The 26,373-nt window shown below is 39.5% G+C and overlaps 1 protein-coding gene across 4 annotated transcripts in view; it reads left to right on the top strand.

Annotated features, from left to right (window-relative positions):
* Alg12 (Alg12 alpha-1,6-mannosyltransferase) overlaps nucleotides 1-22,512 on the top strand; it is a 68,788-nt gene extending 46,276 nt beyond the window's left edge. For 3 of the 4 annotated variants that reach the window (XM_076195831.1, XM_076195832.1, XM_076195830.1), the window contains exons 8-11: nucleotides 8,086-8,331; nucleotides 10,111-10,297; nucleotides 14,390-15,202; nucleotides 21,641-22,512. In XM_076195831.1, coding sequence (XP_076051946.1) covers nucleotides 8,086-8,331; nucleotides 10,111-10,297; nucleotides 14,390-15,202; nucleotides 21,641-21,775 — 1,381 coding nt within the window. In that variant the 3' untranslated portion in view covers nucleotides 21,776-22,512. Of the gene's footprint in view, nucleotides 1-8,085; nucleotides 8,332-10,110; nucleotides 10,298-14,389; nucleotides 15,203-21,395; nucleotides 21,485-21,640 lie in introns of all 4 variants that reach the window. The other variant, XR_012967019.1, reaches the window with a different exon arrangement.
* Nucleotides 22,513-26,373: the final 3,861 nt, after the last annotated feature.

Raw genomic sequence — 26,373 nt, 5'->3', positions numbered from 1 at the left:
AAACAAGACCTGCAGGGTAAAGATACGAGCTCTGTGCCCAAGCTCGAGGCAGCCATTCGCCAATCCTGGGCTAGTATAACCCCTGTACATCTTGCCAAGTACGCCACTTCCATTCCAAACCGGCTTCGTGAGATCATTGCACGTAAAGGCCACCCATCAAAGTATTAGAGGTACGAAGTGAGCTTTTGTTTATTGATTTATGACTCATTCATTCTCCTCATCACTCATTCTCGCTAACCATTCGTACTTCCTTGTCGAGCACTGGAAGTCTTCCTCTCCTGTTCTCTTCATCTCCATCTATTTTCCACACACTTTTTGCCAGTCTTTCCACCCCCACTACATTTTTCACTGTTCCATTCTTGTGACATCCACTATATTTCTCAAACATCAGTGACTTTTCTGTTATACCTCCTTTAAATTTCAAATACCATGTATACGGTCACTCTCGTTGCACTCATCCCCAAGTACCTATTTCCCATAACTTTTCATCTCCATTTCTTTATTTGTATTCTTTGTTTTTTGTGGAGACTGCACCATGTTTGCTTATTCTGTTTCACAATGAGTTTTGTGTTATTCCTCTGTCTATGTATTAAAAAGCCACTTATTTTTATCAACAGTCTGTATGTCTTGCTCATGATTTGTTGATGTGCTTGTCAGATGGTAAATGGTCCATGACTCTCAGCTCTTATTATTAGTTTTGCATGACAGACAAGACCTAATTATTATCCTTTCTGTGAGATCTGCGTGTGTCCCATGTTTAAGGATATCTTAGTCCCATTTGTGTAGGAGGGTGTTTGTATGTATTTACCTAGTTGTATTATATGGGAAGGGAGCTATGCTCATAGTGACCCATCTTTGTATCTTTCAGCATCAAGTTTGTTCTTAAATTCTTGAATAGTATTTGCACACACTGTTGCCTCATCTAATTTATTCCAGATATCCACCACTCTGTGTGGAAAGCTATTCTTTTTCAGATCTCTTTTATAACTATCCTTTTTGAGTTTCTTTTCATGTCCTCTCGTTTTTCTCTTGTCCCACTTTAATAAATCATCTCTAGGACTTCCATTCCTTTCATAATTCTATAGTCAGTAGATCTCCTCTTTCTCTTCTTTGTTCCAGGGTTGGTAGTTCCAGTTTGGACAATCTTTGTTCATATGTCAATTTGGAGAGGGTAGGTGCCATCTTTGTTGTTGCTCTTTGTATTCTTTCTAATTTCTTTATATTCTTTTTAGTACTGGGTGTCCATAGTGTCGCAGCATACTCCACTCTTGGTCTTATCAGTGTAACTAATATTTTCTTTACATTTTCCTCATCCAAATAATCAAAAGCCACTTTCATCGACCTTAGTAAATTGAAGGTTTCTCCAACTATTTTATTGATATGCTTGTCTGGTGACATGTCTTTGTTGATAATTACTCTTAGGTCCCTTTCCAAGCTCGCTTTTTTACTTCTTCTTCACCACCTGCGTAGAGCCGGTGGCCAGGGGTAGTTGCTGCCGTTTGGCCCCCAACTCTTGGGGTTGGGGGGTGGTCCCACGACGTAGACGCTGCAGCACTTCTAAGCTACCAGAAGAGGCTGGATGACCGCGTTGTGAACAGCTGCCCAGGATGTAACACTTCACCCCATACCATACAACACATAATGGAAGACTGCATTATACACAATCATGCACGCAAGCAACACAACATACGCTCTATAAAGGATTTGTGGGAAAACCCAGTTTCGGCTATGGCATTCCTTTGGGAGACGGGACTGCTCGGACAGACAGTCTAGGGAACGACAACAACAACAACTTCTTCACCAATTTTATATTGCCTCGATATTCTATTTTTACTTTTTCAAAACTCCATTATACTACATTTCTTGATGTTAAAGTTCACTTCCCACTTTGGACTCCATTTCCAGATTTTAACTAAGTCTTTCTGTAGTGATTCACAATCTTCCTCTGTACTTACTTTCTTTAGTATTTTTGCATCCATGTCATTTAAATATACAGATTGACCTCTGATTAACAGAGACTGAAAGGGGGGTAACGGTGTCCGTTGATGTGAATAATCCGTTGATTTGTAGTGCTTTTGGCTGGCATAGTGATTGCACAGCACTAAACAACAGCACCAAAAACACCAAAAACACAGCAAACACAGCTAATTAAAGTCTGTTAATGAGAGGTCAATCTTTATGGCAAACGTGATTGGAGCCAATACCAAACCTTGCAGGACACCACTTGTCATTTCTCCCCAGGTGTATTGTAGAAGCAAATCAAGTTTGTGGTACAAGATCTTCCTTGTCTAAATCCAAATTGTGTTGGATTCAGTATATTTTTTCTTCCAGATGTTTAACCCATCTACTTTTGATAACTTTTTCACATATTTTCACTATTGTGCTTGTAAGTGAGGCTAGTCTATAGTTAGTTGGATTTTCTTTGTCCCCTCCTTTATATATTGGTACAATATTTGCATTTTTCCAATCTTGTGGTACCTTTCATTCTTTGAGTGAGCAGTCAATTATCTTGTATATTTTGTCTGTCAACTCATCTATGCATTCTTTTAATATCCAGTTTGCAATTCCATCTGGCCCGTGTGATTTTCTGACATCAAGTTTTTTTTTTATTTGGTCCCTTATTTCCTTCTCTGTCCTAGTTATTTCTTTCATTTGGGGTCATCTTTCTCTCTGTATTTCCTCACAGTTTTGTGAACTTTCAATTGTAAATACTGATTTAGAATGTTTGTTCATAATTTCAGCCATTTCTACATCTTTATATTCATAATTCCCTTGGCACAGTCTTTCTATTTCTTGTTTGTCTTTTAGTTTACCATTTACGTATCTGTAAAATAGTTTAGGTTGTTACTTGCATTTTTGATCATGTCCTTTTCATAGTTTCTCTTTTCATCTCTGTGTATTTTTACACATCATCATTTCTTAGTTTGATAGATGTTTGCCACTTTTTTTCTTTTTTTTCTTTTTTTCTTTCCATCTTTTCCAAGCTTTGTCTCTATCTTTAGCCTCACTACATTTTTGTTGTACCAGCACTTGATGTATAATGTATACCTTTCTTGCTTCTGTTTTGGTACGTATTTGTTTATTCCCTCATTGTAAATTTCTTTTAGCATATTCCATTTCTCTTCCATCTTTGTTTCCTCATTTAAGAAGTTTTCCCAATTTGTTTTTTGAAAGAATTTTCTGAGTTTCTCAAAATCCATTTTTTTGACATTAGTCTTCCTTTTCTAAGTTTCTCATTTCTTTTCAAATCAAATTGTTCTTTTAGTGCAAACTCTATTAGTAAGTGGTCACTCTTCCCAATTGGGATTTTGTATTCTATTCTCTCCACAATTTCAGGCTCTGACATAAGTATTAAATCTAGTCTCAACAGAGCCTCATTGTTTCTTTATCTGGTATTTCCCTTCACCCATTGAGTCATTCTATATCCAATGATCATATCCAGTAGTATGTTTCCCCAGAGGTCTTCACCCCTTACTGTCATTTCTTCCCAACATTTTTATTTATTTATTTATTTATTTATTTTTATTCATTTTTTATGTAAAGTCAACCATAATTACTATATTTCCTTCTTTCAGTAAATCAGTTAGTACATTCATTGTGTCTTCCAACAATTTGGAATAATCACTCTCTGACCAAGACTGTGTTTTAGGGGGTACATACATTACTACAAATTTTCTATTTTTCTGTTTTCAATTTTCACTGTTTTCAGTTTTCAGCATAATTCCATATTATTTTTTACTTCTGTTGTCGTTGTCACACTTAAGTCTTAGTCAAAAACATGACTCCACCCTGTTTCTCCTTTCTATTTTTCATCCAATGCTTGTATAGACCTTGTCCCACAGTGTTTAGTAATAGAGGACTTTTTAATTTTGTTTCCACAATTCCCATTACATCTGGTTTTTCTAATGCCAGATAGTCTTTGAACTCATTCAGCCCTGAAATTATGCCATCTATGTTGGTATAAGCTATTTCTAATTTTTTTCTTGTCCTTTTCTGTCAATTATGTTTATATATATGTATATATATAAACCATTTACTCAGCCTCAGGTCCAGCACTCTCCAAAAAATTCCTTATTTTTCAGTCTCCATTCTTTTTTATTGTTTTCATTTGCTTCATTTCTAAGTTCCTTTTCTCTTTTTTCCTCATCACTCATTTCTTTTTTTCATTCATACATTTTTTTGTAATTTTCACTGCTAGTTTTGTTTTTTTAGATAGTACTGCTATTATTTGAGACCTCAGTTTGTTTTTAATGGTCTATATATATATTTTTTTCCCTTTGGAGTATTTTCCTATACTATGCACTTCCTCAATTTCTTTTTCCATATCCTGTCCCTCTTCTTGTATCTTTTTCAGAATTGCTATAGCAATCTCTCTCTTTTTTATATTTAGATACCTTATGTTATCCTCTGATATCATAAACTACAGTGCTTTCCTTTTTTTTTTTTTACTTTTTTATTCACTGTGTCTCTGACCAAATTTTCTTTTTCTTTAATTACTTTGATTACCATTTCTTTTGCATTTTCTTCCACTTGTACTATTTCTTTGAAAGTTAACTTTTGACTTGTTCTACTTTCCATTTTTTTCTTTTTCTTTTTTTTTCTTTCTTTTCTTGGAGAGTCTCCTTGACCATTTCTACCACTTTTTCAGTCACTGCCTGTATTTGCTCTATCACTTTTGTTGAGACCTCTTTTTTTTGTGTCCTCAGTTTTCATTATTTTTATTCTCATTTCTAATCATATTTAATTCTTTATTCAGATCATCAAGCTCCATGTTGGTTTCTTTAAGTTCAGTTATTTCTTTGTACGTTGTCCTGTGCTCACTTTTCAATTCTATTATTTCATATAACAAGTCAGTAATATCCCTATTTCTTAAGATATTTATGTACCTAGGTTCTCTATCCATTTCCACCCCTCTACCTAAAATTCCACCGTCTCTTGCAAAACCAGAAAAAGCATAGTTGTCCAACCTTTGGTAAGATTTTGGGGACTCATTCATTCATACATGATCATTTGGGGATTACTCCCAGTGGCGATTCCACCCTGATCACGTCCAGACATCTCTTTGCTGATTCCTTTTTCCTTTTTTCACTTTTATCTTCTTCCATTTTAAGTATTTATCACTAATTTGTATAAAGATTACTCCATTTCAGTCACTCAATTTTCACAACTCCCTTCTCATATGTAAATACAACTAGTGCTGTTCCAAAATATTCTAGCGACAAAGTGCTGCCTGAACAGCGGAGTGCTTTCCAGACATCCAACTGTGACCACAGACTCCATGTGTGTGTATGTATAGTTATGTGTGAACATGTTCAGAATAGCTGGTGTTGCATGTATGTGCATTTTTTTTTTTTTTTTTTTTTTCAACTCTTCAGGAAGGCTGTTCCCCTCTTTGATTATTTGGTTTGGGAAGGCGTATGTTTAGACATCCTGTGTAACCCATCTTCTTTTCCAGTTTGAAGCTGTAGCATCTCATTTCAAGGGCTGACAACATAAAATCATAATAGTCTACAAATATATCTCTTCAGGCACAGTTGTACCAGTTGATCACGTTGCCTCTTTTCCCTCTTTCTTCCAGTGAGGTTATGCCCAATGTCTCCAGCCTTTCCGCATATGATGGACCTTGTAAGCTGGGCACCCAATTCGTTATTGCTCTTTGCATCCTTACTAGTTTTGGTACATCTTTTCTGTTGTGTGTGCGTATGTGTGTGTGTACTTACATTAATGTATGTATTTACTTAAGTGAGCTTTACAGGAATAGGACTAGCTCATTGCATCCTGTATCCTTATGTGAATTCCAGACCTAACTGTTGGTTACCTGAACACTTCAGACGCAGGTTTGCACCTGCTTGTGCCCATGTGTGTGTGATTCTGCCTGTGCAGTTATGTATATGTTTTTATGTCAACCCACCTACCCCCCCCCCCCCCCCTTTTTCATTTGCCATTTCTTTCACTTTGTAGTCATCTTATTCTTTCTTCTTTTAATCTTTTGTGGTTGGGACATCATCATCTGCTGATGGCAATTAACTTTTGTTGTCTTACATGGAATCCTATATTTCTTTGTATCTTCCATCCCTCTGGCCTGTTGCAGTTTCAGCCTGTGTCTTTTCATTCTTCATGATGATTTCTGTATGCAGTCTTTCCTCTGACACACTTAAACAGATTGATCTCCCTCTCCCATTTTTCTTCCAGTGTTCTTTGTTCTATCCTCATACCTTGGAACTTTTTTTTTTTCTTCTTCTTTTCTTTTGTGTTTTGTAATGTCTCACTGGACATTTTCAAGCTTGGCAATATAATTTTTTTGGATGTGGATTCCATATTGTACCTTCATACCCCAAGAAGAGTTTTTATGCACTATGTGATTGCTGTTTTGGCCATGTTTAAGTCCATGTAGCTTAATGCCATTTTGATGTTTGCTCACCGTGCAAATGCTTCTCTGATTATGTTAGATGAATGTTTGCTTGGGTCAAGGTTTTTTGAGAATGTTATCTGTAGATTATTTTTCCTGTCAACCTTTAGTTCTTGATATGTACCTGGATTTGGCCACCCCTCACATGAGAAGGAAGGAGGAAGGTGCTTTCAGTACATACATACCTTTAGCTCTTTCAGTTTGTATGTTTATATTGTCTTTCTGTAACTTTCTCCCACATTGATCTCACTACATTTACTTTTTTTTTTTTTTTTTTTTTTCCAGCCATACACCTCACCAAGAGATACTTAGTAAAGGATATTAGCCACCTCACAGGGCATGAATGATGAATGTTAGAAATTTGAGTTAATTCTGTGTTGATTTGACATGATCGTTTCGCTTGGATGATTATTTTCTTATGGAATATGACCGGGAGGCTAATTGCAGACAAAATCAGCACAGCTGCTGCATGGACTGGTAACTCTCAAGAGGAGTCTTTTAATATTCCGTTTAGCACTCAACAAAAAGTTTGACTTTGCCCCAACCTCCTTTGACCCCCTCGGGACCCAGGCACACTGAAGCACAACCCTTCCGCCTCCCTCCATCTCGTTCAATTAACCGTCACGCCTAGGTTCTTTTAATCCAACACTCACCAACCGCCACTTCTGCAGATGTTTGGACCCAGGACATAAACCCACTCGAGGAATTGGCCCAAGACATAAAACCCCACCAATACCCAAAGTGGATTTATGTCCTGGGCCCAGAAGTTCGTACAAGTGGCGACTGGCGAGCGTCGGATTAAGAGACTTCTGAGGTGTAGAGTGGCTGACCCCGCTACTTGGCTATAAAAGCAAATGGCTTCATCCCCTCGCCCAAGATGTCGGAAACCCAACACCACAACCTCGTGGACAAGGAAACGTGACTGCTAAGAGTAGTGGTGTGCAATGAAGGTTCTCTGCAGTAGGATTCATCATTTATACCCTGAGAGTTTGCAATGGCAACTACCTATACTCAGCGTGTAGATCACCCTCTCAAAGTATATATCTATATAGTTGACCACCCCGAGCGTGTGGGTTTGGGCTGCCACACCCAAAGATAAGGAGCACATGTCAGGCACCTTTAGCTATTGTTTCCTGTTTGTATGTGTGTGTGTGCATGTAGTGTACATGTTTTATATTTATTATTATTGTTATATATATATATATATATATTTATATGTATATATATGTATATATTGCAGAAACCACAGGAAAATTAAAGATGTCTCTGAGGATGTCGTAATAGACGAAAACGTTCAGTATTCCGACTTTAATTTCCCTGTGGTTTCTGCAATATTTTTTCGTCACGCGTTATTGTGATTATTTTTGCAATATTCATATATTTTTTTTCTCTCTCCCCATACAAGAAACTACTGTATTTGAACACTTGTTATAAGTTGTAGGAATAATATATTTTTTTTAATTAGCAGATGGGATGATAGAAATCTCCTGAGTAAGGAGGACCAAATCAGTGCAAATAATGATGTTAATTAGATTTTTTTTCCAAGAAATGCATTATAATTACCGAATTACCTTATAAAGTGACCTTTTTTACATCACTGTACTTATAATACTAAACTCTGCAGTTTTTTTTTTTTTGTAACATCACTATACTAATTACAATACTCAACTCTGCAGCTGGGAAAACCGCTACAAGTCGACCTTCCGCCAGTTTCTGGGCGCCGGGGCAGTGCTCCATCTGTTGGGGAACTGTTGTTTCACTCTGCTTCTCCTGACCATCTCTTCCAACAATTACCCCGGCGGCATAGCCTTGCACACCTTGCACAAGGTCGTCCCCAAGGAGGCGTCCGTTCACGTCCACATCGACAATTTTGCCGCTCAAACGGGCGTGTCCAGGTTCGCCCAGGTTAACGAAAATTGGAGGTGAGGAGGAGAACCTAAGTTGGGTTTCCTATGTAGAGAGTTCCTTTGCTCTTTCTTCTCTTTCTTATCTTATCTCTCCTCCCTTTCTGTCTCTCTGTCTCCTTCTCTTTCTGTCTCTCTGTCTTCTTCTCTTTCTGTCTCTCTGTCTTCTTCTCTTTCTGTCTCTCTATCTTCCTCCTATCTCTCAGTCTCTTTTCTGTCTCTGTCTCCTCCTTACTGTCTCTCCTCTCTCTATCTTTCTCTCTCCTTCTGTCTGTCTGTTTCCTTCTCTCTCTGTGTCTCTCTCTCTCTCTTTCCTTATCTCTCTCTCTCTTTCTCTCTTTTTTCTATTTCTTTCTCTGTGTCTATCCTCATTTAGCTACTTATCTATTTCCCTGTATCTCTTTCTGTCCCATATCATGTCCCTGTAGTAGTAGTAGTATTGGGCGGAGGATGGAATTATAATAGATCTTGTTTGCATCTTGGGCCTGATCCCATGACGAGTACCCGTGTGTGAAGTGAAGGTGTGGGTGTTAATAGGCTTAAGGGAGTCAATCAACCAATTGTTGCCTCGAGTTTCTGTCTATATACGTATGTAGAGCTTTTCCCCACAGATAAGGGAGGTAGCCAAGTCAAAGGGACGTAGTACTTCCACCCATTCCAGGGTGCCGCCTCAAGTTTCACAGAGTCGCTGGGAAGGGTCCTCGGAACCTCCCACCTCTTTGGACTATTGTCTGTGTTAGCGTGTTAGTGTTTTTTGGCTACCTCCCTTATAAGGGAGAGGCCTTTGGTATATGTATGTATGTACGTGCTAGTGTGGGACCGTTTCTGCGTCTCTGGCTCACTCACAGTGGCAGGGAGAGGGGAGCAGTTGTCGGTTGTCATCTTTCCACGTGCGAAAAGGCGTAAAAAGGACAGCTTGAGATGATAAGAAGAGTTCTTGAGCCCCCTCAGGGATGCAACTCCTGATGGAGGTGATGTGGTTTTGAAGATTGGCAGCTTTGTTCTTCATCTTCCAGGACCACTGTGGTGTGAATGTGGTACATACGGGGGTGCACAGTTGGCACCCCTGGGGTGGGCGAGGTCAAAAGGTGAGAATGAAGTCAGTGTCGGTGCGGGGAGTGTATTTACTTGGTTGTATTATATCGGAAGGGTATCAGGGGGTCTGGCTGGCATACAGTACTGGGTTGTCTGTAGAGAGATAAAAAATCTGCAAAAACATCTTAGGTGTGGTGGAAAGTGCTGTTCCCTTTGGGTTACACCCTTAGATGGAAGTGAGTGTATGGATAGGTTTTTGAAAATTGAATGATAGGAAGATGGTTCTCTCCAGGACCACCACAAACAGGAACCTATCATTGACCCCCTTAGGGGTCGGACTTGGGCAGTGTCGCCACTGTGATCCATGCCAGTTCCCACAAGTGAGTGAGATTTTTACCATAGATTTCCCACAAGGAGATCTGGATTTCCACATTTTTCTCACAAAAAGAAGGAATTATTATATACACAAATAAGTTCATTGCAACATATAATTTGCTCACAAAACATTCCATGTGAGCAAACTTCTCAGACACAAATTTGTGGAAAATTCCCACAAAATGGCATCGGTGGACTTGGGGCAAAATGGAGTTGTAGATTAAGACCCCGTCTTGTCCTGATTTTGTCCTTCCTGCTCATTAAGATCACAGAATTTGCCATAACTGATGATGAATGGCTCGTTAACGTCCTTAAGGTGTTGTAAGAATGTATTTCCTTCCTCCATAGGATTCTACCATTATCTCTACCTTTTCTTCTGTCCTTCAGGTACAACAAAACGGAAGGTCTTCGTGCAGGAAGTCAGGAGCTGCGATCCTTCACTCACCTTCTGGTGGAGGCTAAATCGAAATATTCGTACAATTTGAAGCATTACACCACATCACATCAGATTTTAGCTTCCATCGATGCTTTCTCACATTTAAACTTCAACTACCAACATATTCCTCCGTTGAAGGTAATATCTGGATTTTTTTTGTCAGAGCAACTTCTTTGCAGATACTGCTCTTATTTTCATTGTTTTGATATAGAATCATAGTAAACATAAGTATGTACATACATATAGGACCAAGGGTTTTTTCCCCCCTTACAAGTTAGGTAGCCAAAGTCAAAGAGCATAATTCCACTCTAATGCCATTCACCACCCCTCCCTCCCTCCCACTTTTCTTGGCTCCTCCTGGATGACAGGTCATCCCTGCATCTTGCCCATTACCCTGGTTCAGAAGCAATGTAGCAAGACACAACACATCCACAGCAAGGCCACTTCATTTATTCAGCAACCCCCCTCTCTGTCCCTTCCTGCAGATAAAGAGAAGACAGGGAGAAAGAAATCCTTTCGGGTTGCATCAAAATATCATTCACACATAACCACTCCCTACCCCCCCCCCCCATCCCCCACCCACTTCCTTCCATGCATCACCACATCCATAGTCAGCCATTCTCCATTCACCCCTGTCTTCTGTCTTCTCCCTTCCTTCCTTCCTTCCTCAACAGACATTCCCCTCTTTCCCTATGCCCCTTTTAACCCATCCATCCATCTCATCCTTGGTTGCCCCCTCCTGTTCACTCCTTCCACCTCTGCCTTCCACACCTCTTTTACTAATCTCTCTTCACTCATTTTTTTCCATGCATCCAAACCATCCCAATACTCTTTCATCAACCCTATCTCCCAGCTCTTCTTCTTACATCCCTCTTCTCCTCCTCACCTCCTCATTCCTCACTCTATCTAGCCTAGTAGCCCCTATCATACTTCTCAGGTATTTCATTTCAAACACATTCAAACTCCTCCTTTCTTCCTGTCTTATGTTCCATGTTTCTGCCTCATACAGTGCTGTTGGCACCATCACTCATTCATATAATCTCCTCTTAGTATCCATTCCCAAATGTCTATTTCTAGTTGCACTTTTTAATCTCTCAAGGCATTTACTTGCTTCTCTCAGTCTACAATCTACTTCCACCTCCACTCCTCCCTTTCCTGCTATATGTGACCACAAGTATCTAAAGCTCTCCACTTCCTCCAACCTCTCTTCTTTAATACTCGCTTCCAAATTGCTGCCATCCTCTTCCCTTGTACATCTCATCACCTTACTTTTACCCACATTTATCTTCAACTTCCTTCTTTTGCACACATTCCCAAACTGTCACTAACTTCCCTAATCCATCCTCTGATCCTGCCACAAATGCAGTGTCATCAGCAAACAACTGCTTATATCACATTATTCTCCATTTTCTTTAACTATCTCCAATCCCCTACCCATTACCCATAGCTACTGATAGAATATAGTGAGTTGCAGATTATTTACCAGCCTTAATCAATTTCAAAATATCAGCAAAGAATATGCAGTTAAGTTGTCTCTAATAACTTGGTTGGGTTTCTTATTACATGATACTAGGGCTTCCCCAGAAACATATATAGTCCCTTCAGAGTAGTTATATGCTGTATGAATTGACCCAGGGAGGGCAGTGGACAAGATGCAGGGATGACCCATCATCCAGAAGGTACCAAGATAAGAGGAAGGGTAGGTAGAGGGTGGAGGGGAGGGGAGTGTGATAGGGATGGAATGGGTGGAAATGGTTTTTATGCCTTTTTCTTTTTGGCTACCTACCTCCCTTGTAAGGGGGAAGAAGCCTCTGGTATATGTATGATGAATTGAATCATAATTAGCATTAGACAGAGAGGGGGGGAGGTCATTGATTAAGTGAAGCAGCCTTGCTGTGGATATACTGTATCTTTCTGCATTGCTTCTGACTCAGCCAGTGAGCAAGAGACATGGATGACCCATAAGAAGAACATAAGAAATAAAGGAGACTGCAAAAGACCATAAGGCCTACACTAGGCAGCTCCGTATCCATCACCACCTGTCATCCCCATCCATAAAGTTGTCCAATCGTTTTTTTAAAACAACTGATAGTTTCAGCGCTTAATACATGGTTACTAAGTTTATTCCATTCATCGACCACCCTATTAGTACACCAATTCTTGCCTATTTCCTTCTTAAATCTAAATTTGTCCAGTTTATACCCATTACTGCGAGTCCTGCCCTGTTGTTTTATTATGATGACCTTGTTTGCATCACCCTTGTTATAGCCTTTGATCCACTTGAACACTTCTATTAGATCACCCCGCACTCTGCGTCTTTCCAGAGAGTGTAAGTTTAGGTGCCTAAGCCTCTCTTCGTAAGGCAAATTTCCGAGTCCTTGTATCATTTTGGTCATTCTTCTCTGTACTGATTCTAGTGAATTTACGTCCATTCTGTAGGACGGAGACCAAAACTGTACCGCATAGTCAAGGATGGGTCTAACTATCGCTAGATAGAGTTTAATAATTACCTCTGCACTTCTATTCGTTACCGTCCTAGCAATGAAGCCTAATGCTCTGTTAGCTTTATTTCTGGCGCTAATACACTGCTTCCTGGTTTTAAGGTCCGGACTCACTAGAACTCCCAAGTCCCTCTCTCACTCAGATTTTTCTAAAAACGTGTTATCTAAGTTGTATCTATTTTCGGGGTTGTGTAGCCCTACGTTTAACATGCTACACTTAGAGATATTGAAGTTCATTTGCCATTTCACCGACCATGTTAACAGCTTATTAACCACTTCAATACGGGACTTAAATCTCGCGGGCAGCAGCCAATGCCAGCCGTACGACGTAACGAAATAATATTCGCATCATAAAATATAGTCGCCGCTTATATCGATCGTTCTCTCTTTCACCCGCGAATTTTGAAAACCACAGAGAATGGGATTAAGGGCGCACTTGGGAGAATGTAAAAACACAGGGGCGACTACAATAAATATAATCAAGACGCCGATATGGCAGCGTCGCGAATCCACTTGCTCCTCATGACGCCTACGTGTGCGGCACCGTATGGAAGGGGTTAAGGTCATCCTGCAGAATCTGGGCGTCATCTCCTGTCCTATTTTAGTGTCGTCCGCAAACTTACTAACATCACTATTTAACCCATCATCCACAAGGAGCTGCTAAGATGAGAGGGAAACCAGGTAGCATTAGACAACTATTCAGCTGAGAACAGATTTCCAAAACAGAAATGGAGGATGAATCACGACTTCCTTTCATCCAGGTTTCATTCCTTACCTGAGAAAAATGTACATACATATACTAAAGGCTCTTTCCCCCTAACAAGGGAGGTAGCCAAAAAACAAGACATAAAATCCACTTCCACCCATTCCATCCCCACATACTCCACTCCCATTCACCCTACTCCCTCACTCTTAATTATCTTGGCTCTTCCTGGGTCATGATAATACATACATACATACATATACCAAAGGCATTTTCCCCCATGACACGGGAGGTAGCCAAAAGAAAAAGACATAGAAACCACTCCCACCCATTCCATCCCCTACATACTCCACTCCCCTGCACCCTTTTCCCTCCCTCCCTCTTATCTTGGCTGCTCCTCCTGGATGATGGGTCATCCCTGCATCTTGCCCACTGCCCTGAGTCAGAAGCAGTGTCGCAAGGCACAGCACATCCACAGCAAGGCTGCTTCATTAATTCGGTGACCCCCCCCCCCTCTCTGTCCCCTCATGCAGAAAAGGAGAAGACGGGGAGAAATCCCTTTGGGCTGTGTCAAATTATTTCACATACACACTTCCTCACCCCCCCCATCCCCCACCCACTCCCCCTCATGCATCACAGCATCATCCATACACAACCATTCTCCATTCACCCCTATCTTCTGTCCTCTCCCGTCCTTCCTCAACAGACATTCCTCTCTTTTGAAATCCCCCCTTTACCCCATCCATCCATCTCATCCTATGATGCCCCCTCATATTCATAATTTATAACATCTGTAAAAGTAAGTTAGTTCACTGGCTTCACTTTAGGGCTTTAAAACATCATTACTGAATATCCCTCCCTTTTTGTATAGATTCATCTTTGACTTGAGGTTTTCCAGGGACACATTCTTAATGTAGACAGACTTTCAACAAAAAGTATTTTTGTGTCCTGAGAATTCAGAACTTAAGTTTTCCTTGCACTTGCATAGCAGTAGGAGAGTTACTCATGTGTTTTTTGTTTTTCAAGGTGAGATCAAAACCTTCAATATTTATCCTGAAGAATCTTGTTGAAGAAGATATTGACTTTTCATTCCTGCAAGAAGCTAAAGAAGATATAGTGGAACTAGACAGTGAGGAACTTGTTTCAAGTGAAGGTGAAGGGAGCGAAAAAGTTACTGATGGTCAGGAAGGTGAAACAAGCGAGTCTGATAAAGAGGAACTAGCATCGCCAGAGGAAGCACATGGTGTTGATGCAGAAGGTGATCCCCTCATGAGACTAGAGGAAGAGGAAGAACCTGAGGCCGAACCTGTCATGGAAGATGTCGTTGGTAGTACTGCTAAGGTCAAAGAACCCATTGAGGCACAAGAAGAAGAAGCAGAAGATGGGCAGCAGGAAGAGGAACCTATAGGGCCAGTGCTACCAGAAGTGGGTTGTTTTGCACCTGAGGGGGTAGGGGTTTCGGAGAAGTTTGAAGAGAAGTGTAGCATAGCTGAGCCATCAGAAGCTAGGATCAGGGAAGACCTCCTCGTGCTGGAAGAAAGAGTGACCCCAAGTGCATCCATGTATATGGAGGCAGAACAGCCAAGAACTTCAGACATTGATAAAGACGAAAGGAGTGTCGACACTGAAGAGGAGGAAGCCAGTAGTAAAGAAGACGAGAACATAGCTCCAGAGGTGGTTGAGGAGAGCAAAACCTCAGAGGTGGTGGAAGAAGAGAGCAGAGCTGCAGAGGTTGAGGAGGAGACACAGGTACCCAGAGAGATGAAGGACGAGATGGACGTGCCAATAGTATACCATGAAGACGAGGTCTCGCAAGAGGAGGAGGATATGGGGCAGCAGGTAAGTCCCACCTGGTGATGATGTCTTTAGAGTTATATTGTGTCATTCATATAACAAATTGCCTTGTGTCATTCTAAGACTCCCCCCCAAACATTCTCTCCATCCTATGTCTCTGTTTCATGTGATCTTTCTTTTCAAAAATTTTGGGGGGGAAAATCTCAATTTCTGGTGTGCATTTCACTATTCCTTGACTTCCTCTCTTTATATTCTCAAGCATTAAATTTTTGTTCTTCTTTCTCTGAATGAAATATATGCATGACACATGAGTGTGAGATAAAGTTTTAGACAGAGGTACAAGTTGGGTATGTATGAACATGTTGGTTACGGGTATCAGCAGTCATTTCCACAGTTTTGAAGTCATTGTTATATGTAATTAATTAGAGTCTCTAAGGCTTATTAAACATGTACTCTGACAGATTAAGCATGGACTGATTAATGGTTGTGTTATTACAGTGTAAGTTTTTTTTTTATTATTATTATCTTTCATAGAGAATATAGTCATACGATTTTTTGTTTAGTCACTAACGATTAGACATTTGTTCTTCATCTAGCACTTGAAACTCACCAATATTAATTCATAGTAATTGAGCTTTGACTTTGTGATCTGTGTCGGCTTTGTTAAATGTTGCTTGAAGTTATGGTTCAACAGAGGGATTCATTTGAAGTAAATATGACCAGGAAGACTTGAGAGGATTACAGATGACATTATGAGGTCAGATTCGACGTTGTTAAGGAAGAAGAAGCTGTTTCAGCTTTCACATGTTTTAAGCAAGAAAATAAAAGGGGGAAAAAGTGATCAAAGAGTCAATGCATTGCCAAGAATATGTCTAAGTAGAAACCACTTATATATATACACACATACATATACCAAAGGCTTTTTCCCCCCTACAAGGGAGGTAGCCAAAAAGAAAAAGGCATAAAAAACCATTCCCACCCATTCCATCCCCAATACACTCCACTCCCCTCCACCCTCCCCCTTATCTTGGCACCTCCTGGATGATGGGTCATCCCTGCGCCTTGTCCACTGCCCTGGGTCAGAGGCAGTGTCGCAAGACACAGCATATCCACAGCAAGGCCGCTTCATTAAATCTAGTAATGGATAAGTGGTTTCTAGTTAGACATATTCTTGGCAATACACAGACTCTTTGATCACTTTTTCCCTTTTATTTTCTTGCAGTAGGTGAGATCCAGGGATGAACTGTTATCCAGGAGGAGCCAAGATAAGAGAGAGGGAGGGAGAGGAGGTGGATGGGGGTGGAGTATGTGGTGATGGAATGGGTGGGAGTGGATTTTATCCCTTTGTTTTTTGGTTACCCCCCTTGTAAGGGGGTAAAAAGCCTTTGGTACATGTATGTAGAAACCACTGGCCCCAAGAAATACACTCAACCCTCGATTTAGCGGACCTCGAATTTGCAGACTTTCGACTTAGCGGACAAAAAAAGTGTGTCCTGTACTGTACATATGTAAATAACAGCAACTAGATTTAAGGTAAGAAATGGTTCAATTTCTTCTTTATATGTAAAGTACATCATTATACATATGTACTGTAGCTTTTTATGACATATCTAATACGTATGTGCACACCGAAACCTAACGGTATCCAGTAATGGTAACAGACGGACACGATTTTCAAATAACGTACTTTTGCAAATAATGGACAAGGATCTGCACGCATTTGTCCATTAAATCGAGGGTTAAGTGTACTGGCAAAGAAAACACCATTTGAGGGTGAAGCCTTTATTAATGGCACAATGTTTTGCTCATCAGAGCTTTTCCAAGTACAGTGGTGAAGAATAAAAACTCATGAAAAGTCTCAGAAAGTTGCATGACTGGGACATCTCACAGATGGCCTTCCAAGATGTTCACCACGGGAATTAATTTAATTACTAGGGTGGTGCAATGTTAAACATTCCCTTACTCCGTTCTCTAATATTTGACCCTTGAATGACTGGAGCTTCCAGGCACTTCCCTCTTATCCTCTCAGTTTCACATATAATCAACTCAACCTTATTCCAATCCATGTGGGGGTTGGTGTTATCTTCGTGTGTTACACATGCATTAGTAGTGGTACTGTTTCAGACAACATTGTGGTGAACATGAACATATATTTTTAGGTCATGTGGCATTTTACTGATAGACTTGTCATTTCCCTTACATGGGAAGACTATAAGGGGGTGTAGTAGGATATGAGACCCAATGAATTTTACTTGTTTCCTGTATACTACAGTTAGGTAAATACTTCCGCTTTTCTCTTGGCTTTCCTTACCTTGCATGTTGCTTTCACTCTCTCGACCTCTGTGCTTCTTCATGTTTTCTTTGGAATCATTCCACACATGCCCCCCCCCCTCTTTCCCACTACCACCACCCTCACTTATTCATTCCACCATTCACTGCCTTTTCATTCCTCCCATTCTTTTTCTATTTGTACTTTTCCATGATCTTTCACTACATTCTGCACCTGTCATTTTCATTTGGTATTTTTTTCTTTTTCTCCTCATTCAGTTCATCACCTCTGTGCCTCCCTTTCCTTCTTCTTGCTCCACCTTACATCCACTTTTAATCTCCAGGTGATGATCAGACATTCCACTCCTCATTCTTCGAAGCACATCCAAAATTCTTCCAATCTTACTTTTGGGCACCACTACATTAACCAGGCAGAAATATGTTACATCACCTAGAATACCTCATTGTCATTTATGTTCCATATAACAGATCATTCATAGATATGCAATGGAACAATCACAAGTGATTTTGGACAAAATAGTGACACCAACAACCTTAAAGAAATGGCACATACAGTCTTTGATGGACCAACATGGGCAGTGCTCATCTCAGGCACACAATACAAAAATAAAAGTAACACAAAACAAGGCACTGTGGACAATTACCAGCTAAACACAGATGATACTCTTAGGTCACCTATAATACAGAGACCATGGTCTGCATCTCTACAAACTTCTCAGTATGTACAGCACACAGTATATAGTATCAGTTAAGCAAAATCCGCAACCCCCATCACACCATATGAGACCACTCACAAACACACAGGCACACTGAACAAATTCCAGAACACTGGATCACAAAACACTGGAGCACCTTCCTACCACCCTCACACAACCACACCAATATATACATAGTTCTCACACACAGTAGCTACCCTAGAGTCTAACAGAATCCTTGACCATCTTCTACCACCAGTACATGAATTGTAATCCAGGCCAAACAGAACAGAATACATAAATAGACTTCATTGCAACCACCACACAACACTGAGGACATGCCAACACAGACAAGACAACACAACAGATGGCGTGACTATTCTGACATTTTTCTGGATTCAGTGGGTATGAAAGAAGACTTCTAAATAGAATTTTTTAGGAGATGAGAATTATGAATGAATCATGGAAGCAAGAGACTAACGATCTATGGAGGACGAATAAAAAATTAAACAAAGAAGTGAATGGCTTCGAAAAAGTAAACAAAGAAATAAAAGAAGAGGTAAATGCACTAAAAAAAAGAACTGGCCAAAATAAAATGTGAAAATGAGAGGTTGAAAAATAAGGATAACAGTAATATTGAGACCATAAAGAGAGAGAAATGATCAGATAAAAGCAATGACCATAAAAACAGGGAAAAACAAAAGAGAGGATGACTTACAACAGCTCAGGAATGATTGGAAGACAAAGAAGATAAGGTAGTTTTCAAAGAAATACCTCAGCAAATGCAGGAGGAAGCTGAAGATCCAATCATTCAGGTAATTAAAAAAAAAGAAAACCTAGTAAGATACAGTAGGAAAAAAAAAAAAAAAAAAAAAAAACTAATTTGGTCCCTGAGGGATAAAGAGAAAGAATCGTCAAGAAAATTCCAAATAGTAGTACAAGATAAAGAGAAAAAAATAGAAAAGGAAATAGAGGAAGTGCATAGAATGGGTAAATATAAACATGCAGAAGGAAAATATCAAACCTTAAAGATCAAATTACAAAAGTATATGGATAAAAAGAGACATGAATGATGAGGAAAGAGAAAGAGATAAGACATTAAGAAGCAAAGCAAAAAAAAAAAAAAAAGAGAGAGAAAAGAATGGTGACCGAGGAAATGCCGTTCTATTGGAGAGTGTTAGACATGAGACTGAAAAAATAGTATATCAAAAAAGAAAAAAAGAAAAAAAGCAAGGTTCAGAGAACAAGATGGAGGAAATAGAAAATTAAAATTAGCTTATACCAATATAGGTGGATTAATCTCAGGATTAAACAAGCTAAATGATTACCTGTCAGAAGCAAAACTAGACATAATGGGAACTGTGGAGACAAAATTAAGGGGTCCACTAGTACCAGTGTTGGACATGGATTATATAATCACTGGCTTAGAAATAGGGTGGAGTCATGTTCCTGGTTAAGAAAAATGTAAATGTGACAAATGTTACATATGGAGAGAACAGGATCAAGATGATCACAATAAGAGTTGAAGATAGCAACATGAAGAGCAGAAAGTTTGCAGTGATTTATGTGCACCCAAAAATGGAGTCTTGGAGAGAGAGAGATTATTTCAAAATGTTGGATGATACAAGATTTTCAATGAACAAGATGCTGAAGGATGGAAGTAATGTGGTACTTATGGGAGATTTTAATTTTAAAGAAATGTGGTTGGAAAAGATGACAGAGAAAAGTGGAGAGGATCAACAGGGAAATGTATTACTTGACAAATGTTACATATGGAGAGAACAGGATCGAGATAATCATAATAAGAGTTCAAGATAGCAACATGAAGAGCAGAATGTTACATGAGTTTCTTTGCAGATGACACAAAATTATTAAAGTGAGCACTGAAATGGACTGTGACTCACTGCAGAGAGATCTGAACAGGGTTTGGGAATGGAGTCAGAAGTGGAAAGTGGACCTCAAAATTAAGAAATGTAGCATAATGGAATTTGGACAAAATAAAAAAAAGGATATCAGGACAATATAAAATTGGTGGAAAAGAAGTAAAGAAAGTGGGATCTGAAAAAGACCTAGGAGTAATCATCACAAAAGATATGTCCCCAGATAAACATATAAACAAAATTATCGGTGGAACCTATAACTTGCTAAGATCAATAAAAGTGGTGTTTACCTACTTGGATTAAGAAATGATAAAATACTAGTTATTACACTGATGAGGCCAAAATTGGAGTATGCAGCGACACTATGGTCACCCAGTACTAAAAAGAATATAAGGAAGATTAGGAGAATGCAGAGAGCAACTACAAAGATGGCGCTCCAGCACTATCAAAACTGTCATATGAAGAAAAATTGTCAAAACTAGGATTACCGATTCTGGAACAAAGAAGAGAAAGAGGTGACTTGTTGACCATCTACAGAATTATGAGAGGTATAGAAGTCCTTGATAGAGAAGACTTACTAAATCGGGATAAGAGGACATGGAAGAAAACTCAAAAAGGACAGTTTTAGAAGAGACCTGAAGAAGAACAGCTTTCCCCACAAGTGGTGGATGCGTGGAACATACTAGACGAAACAATAGTGTGTGCAAAAACAATAAAAGAATTTAAGAGCAAATTAGATATAGTGAGATACAGTGACAGGACACCACAAGCGTACCTTCCTGTAAGGTACAACTAGGTAAATACCTAACTCCTTGCCCATGAGAGTTGGAGTGCCAGCTCACAGTGCAGCAATCTTGAAATTATTCCGGCTCTGGGCAGGAATCGAATTCTGTATAAACTTTATTTTTTCTCCATTTTTTCTCATAAGAGCTGGCAACCAATGACTGCTGTCCTTCACCACTACCTGTTAGCTGGTGATATAGAAACAAACCCATAGTAATACAATGTAAACAACACTTATTTTACTGTCTTTGCCATAAAATCTACTCACCAAGTATTTATATTAAACCATAAAAAAGTGACTGAAGAAGCGTGGCTCTCCTAGTATACATGTGTTGCCTACGCTCTGTTTCATTTCTCCTGATTAATGATTTTAGCAGTTGTTCTTAACCATGGTATTGTATGATTACTAGTTGATTGAAATTGATTTAACAAGATCTAGAAGCATGTGATTCACAATGCTGATTCTATTTTTCATACTTCAGCATATAGCTTCATTGTACTAACAAACTTTCACCTTTACTTCATGACTTAGAAGGCTGCATGAAATTGACTTTGGGTTTTCAACTAATACTGTTGATACTTCCTTGACAGTTTCTAGTTTAGTGCTGCAGTAACAAGATGTTGAGGAAAAGTATTGAATACTCCTAGAATGCAGCGGTTGTAGCTGTTCCAGTTCAGAGGTATGTTCATGCTTCACCGATTTTCAGAACATAATTTAAAAGTCGAGAATTAATTGTAATGAAAAGTGATTATGAGTGACATAAATTAATTTAATATTTTTCACATTATTCGTGTATATGTGTGCATCAGTCTCAGATATGGTACCGTTCTTTCAGATGGACAGGAGTAACAACACTTCAGAGCTGGGGAATATCATTGCTTCAGTGCTTGACACAATCAAAGCTGTGTGTTGGAAAGCTGTGATTCTTTACCTGTTCTGGAAAATAGGACTCTCTTTATTCGGAAGTTAAATACTTTTTGCTCAATGTCATGGTGAAGTGGAATGCTAGTCATTTGTTTTTATCCACTGCAAATAGTTGCCAAGTCAGATGCTTCCAATGTTGCCAACTTTCTCTTTAGATATTGCCAAATTTGACCTGAAATATTACAAGTTAATTCTTCTAGATTTGAATCTTAGGGATGAGCATTTACTTGGAAAGTGATTATATATATATATATACACTTATCAGTATGACCTTTTTCTATTTTTGTGATATCATTTCACTTTTGTACTCCATCTAAGAAGGAATTCCTCATTGTTGGTTGTGCAATAGAAGGGTTCAGGAAAGTTTCATATATTGTTAGAAGAACTGGCGATTCTACTGACCCCTCAACCATCGAATGTTTTGCATTGTGCAGTTCAGCCATTGTTGTCACACTTTGAGCAGGCTTTGAAAGATCCTTGCTTAATTTGTTTTGATCATCAGAAAGAAACTGTTATTTGATTGAGCATAATGCTATGCTGTGTGTTGAAAAACAAAAACTCTCTAGATTGACTAGGGAAGGAAATGTGTTGCTCATGCTGCAGGATATTTTTATGGTGTTTGTGGTTATTATCTGAGCTGATTTAAAATAGCAATTGTAGACGAAATGGTCAGAGTAGACACCACAGGAGGATGAAACATGTATTAAGAATTTTAAACTTTCACTAGTTTTACTTAGTCTTAACCCATTAAACTCCGATGACAAGATGTCTTGTCATTTGGTCAAATAAAACAAAAAATTATAAAACACCAAAATGTTTGATCCAACACCAGAAAAATATGACGTCAGTCCTCGCTTCGCTGCGAGCGAAGCGAGGACTGACGTCATATTTTTCTGGTGTTGGATCAAACATTTTGGTGTTTTATAATTTTTTGTTTTATTTGACCAAATGACAAGACATCTTGTCATCGGAGTTTAATGGGTTAAGACTAAGTAAAACTTTGAATATTGGTTTCCTCTTCAGATGGTGTCTACTCTGACCATTATCAAAGCTGATTCAAGTTCAGTACAAAATTATCAGGAAGTATGCAGTAAGAGCTGCTTTCAATAGTGGAATCATGAGATGCAAAGCCAAAAGGAACTTATTCTGATTGGCATTGTGTGAGTGATGTCTTTGAGAGTGATGACCATGCTCCCTAGCATTTACCTGAATGTATATTAGGCATATAAAAGGGGAGAGTTACCCCACCCAACCTAGCCTTTTCACATGTTTGCTTAAGTAGTAATAAACACGGGTTTAATAGTCTGAACCTCCCATTATGTAGAATGTGATATTATGGGCAAGGGGTGTCTATTGGAGTAAAGGATAATGAGTATTTATTCTAGAGTAGTAGTTCGGCCTTCATTTGAGTTTGTACAGCTAATCTGTAAGGTATATATCTAATAATGAGGACCCTGTAGTGGACAGGGACATTTGAAGGGCAGGCCTAAGTCATGCTGATTGTATATAATAGGTACCGGTTACTCCTTCATATGAATATACACTTGTAAGTTATTTAAATGGATTACAATAGTATGGAGCAGCCAGAGACCAAACCTTCCTCCAATTTTGCCTGATGTTTCCCATTGGAAGGGCCATGGTCAAGGTGATGGACCTGAGGTTCCCCCGGTGCCTTTGAACCTTGTTGGTTAGATGACTTCATTAAGGAGAAAACTAGCTCATTCACGTTTTACACTTGTTACAGCATAGTGGCCAGGCTACCTCGAACGACTCCAATCTGGACGAAACATGGAATGGCAACTATTGAAAAAGGAGGCTGAGTGAACAGTCTCATTGAAAAGAAAAAGTTTGGAAGGACTGATTTTTTTTGTTACAGAAAAGCTCAATGTTACTGTTATAGTTGATATCAGATAGTGTAATAAATATTATTTACCAGTTTCATGGGGCTAGGAGGCACTGGGTAGCTTTAGGGTATCCAATGAAAGCTTTTGACTGACTTTGAAGTTAGATATTATGCAAAAACTTCAATTTTCACTTCATTTTGGAATTTAGATGTTCATTTTGATATAAGTCTGTTTACTTGTAAGCTTGACTGAATGTGAGGGCAACTAGTGATCGTGTGTTTGTAGTGGCTGGCTTTTTAAAAGTGGAAATTCCATCATATTGTTTAATTTTCCTTATTACTACGTGTTGAAATTGGGCTCTTTTAAGTTTAATGTGCTTTGGTTAATTCTGAATTCTGATAGATCAATGGCTAGTTTGTAAGTTGTACACAGTCAACCAATGAAGTTTATGTTTGCTGACTCACTACCACTACTGAAACTTGTGACTTAATCTACTGCTTTGGTTTTCTCTAGCAAGATAGCCGCAGCCCTACATACCAAGGGCCTTTTCCCCCTTATAGGTGAGGTAGCCAGTCAAGGCACACCCACACACACACCCACACACACACACACACACACACACGCACACACACACACACGCACACACACACACACACACACACCCACACACACACCCACTCCCATCCACCACCCATTGTTTTCCTCTCATCTTAGCTCCTCCTGGATGAAGGGTCATCTCTATCTGCTGCCCACTGGCCTGGGTTAAAAGCAATGCAGCAAGACAGCATATCCACAGCTAGGCTGCTTTACTTACACCCTTCTCGGTTCCCTCATGCGGTAAATAGAGAAGACGAGAAATCCCATCGAGCTGTGACAAAAGAGTATCCATAAACAACCATTCTCCTCACTCCTATCACCTGCCTTCTTCCTACCTTGTTCAAAAGCCCCTTTTTGTGTATAGAAAAAGGTATTTTGGAAGCAAGTGGAAAAAAAGCACAAGATGAGTTAAGTGGCAAAGAGCAGAGAGACAGTTGTTATTGGGATGAAGACTTCATTCCCACAAGGTGATTCCTCTAACAATTTTGTCAGCACTTGCCACTGTCATAAGTAAAACCTCTGTTTTCAAATGTCTCACAAGTTTTACAAATTGGTTCTTGAGAAAATATAATTAGAATTTTTTTCTCCAGTCTAATTACCAAGGGCTTCTTTCCTTGTATAAGGGAAGTAGTAGCCTAGTCAAAAGGTGCATACCTACTCCCATCCACCACCCTTTCCTCCCTCTCATCTTAGCTCCTTGTGGATGAAGGGTCCACCTTGTATCTTGCCTTCTGCCTTTGGTCAGAAACAATGTAGCAAGACAGTACATCCACAGCAAGACTGCTTCACTTAATTGGTGAACCCCCTCCCTCTCCGTCCCCTCAAGCAGAAAAAGTGGTGGGGAGGAATCCCTTTGGGCTGTGTCAAAATATCATTCACACATAACTAGTCCCTAGCCCCCTCCCATCCTTGCATCATAATATTATCTATACACAGCCGTTTTCCACTCCCATCTCCCACCTTCCCTCTTCCTTGCTCCACAGACATTCTCCTCTTGCTCAAAGCCCCATTCGACCCATCCATCCATCTCATCCTCAGTTGTACCCTTAGGTTCACTCCATCCACCTCTATTACTAATCTTTCTTCATTCTTTCCATATGTTCTAAACATCCCAATCCTCTTTCATAAGCTCTATCTGCCTTCTCCTTTGTACATCTCTACTCTTCTCACCTCCTAATTTCTCACTCTACCCAGCCTTGGAACTTCTATCATATTTATCAGACATTTTATCCCAAACACATTTATAATTTTTCTTCCCTGCCTTTCAAATATCAAGACTCCTCCCCATTCAGTGCCATCAGCACAATCATCCCTTCATATGATCTCTTCGCATCTGTTCCCAGATGTCTATTTCTAATGACACTTTTCACTACCCCAAGACATTTACTTGCTTTCTCAACCTACAACTTACCTCTGCCTCCACTCCCTTTCCTGCCACATGCGACCCCAAGTACCTAAAAATATCCACTTCCTCCAGCCTTCTTTAAGGCTTACTGTACTACCAACTCACTGCCATCCTCTCCCCTTGTACATCTTCTCACACTTACCTTTAATTTTCCCTTAATACATCATACTAATACAACACAGACAACAGTCTAAAGTTTTTCCCCAGGAAGATCTGTGAGAGGACCCAAGGACTACTGTTAGTCATTGTGGGGACTGCAGGTTTTCCCCTTAATGAAATTTGAAGCAACAACTAATTACCTGCTCCTCTCTACCTGACTTTTCTGCATTGTTCTCACTTCCTTCCAAAATTCTTGAACACCTGTCCTGCCTCAACTTTTCTCCTGTAGTCAACCAAAATATTGGTTCTCGACCAACCTGAATGGAAAAGGGGGTGCATTCAAAGATTTGTGGAATAGTAAACATTTTTAGTCCTTGACCAGATTGGTTTCGGGACAGTTTTCGAGAAAGAACAGATTGTGGTTGAGAATGGAGGTTCTAATGTACATTTTGAATAGGTGCTAGCAATGAAATGCAACACTGCATTTCTCATTTCCACCACTGCAGAAAAGGGTTAAGAAGCCATGGAAAAAGACTTGAACGATTGCCTAAACTGAATGAAATAATCCATTTTAGCCAGAACAAAGTCCTTAAATGCATCAAACATGGTACAAGTAGCAAAAACTGGTTAAAGTGATTGAGAAAGAAAAGGAGTACAAGAAGCTGAGAGAAGAGTGGGAGTGAGTACAACTAGGAGTGG

Source organism: Oratosquilla oratoria, chromosome 12, assembly GCF_046742065.1.
Source record: "Oratosquilla oratoria isolate Oo_2021 chromosome 12, ASM4674206v1, whole genome shotgun sequence".
NCBI classification, from domain to species: domain Eukaryota; kingdom Metazoa; phylum Arthropoda; class Malacostraca; order Stomatopoda; family Squillidae; genus Oratosquilla; species Oratosquilla oratoria.
Note: the sequence above shows the minus strand (reverse complement) of the source record. Positions and strands in the feature narration are given on the sequence as shown.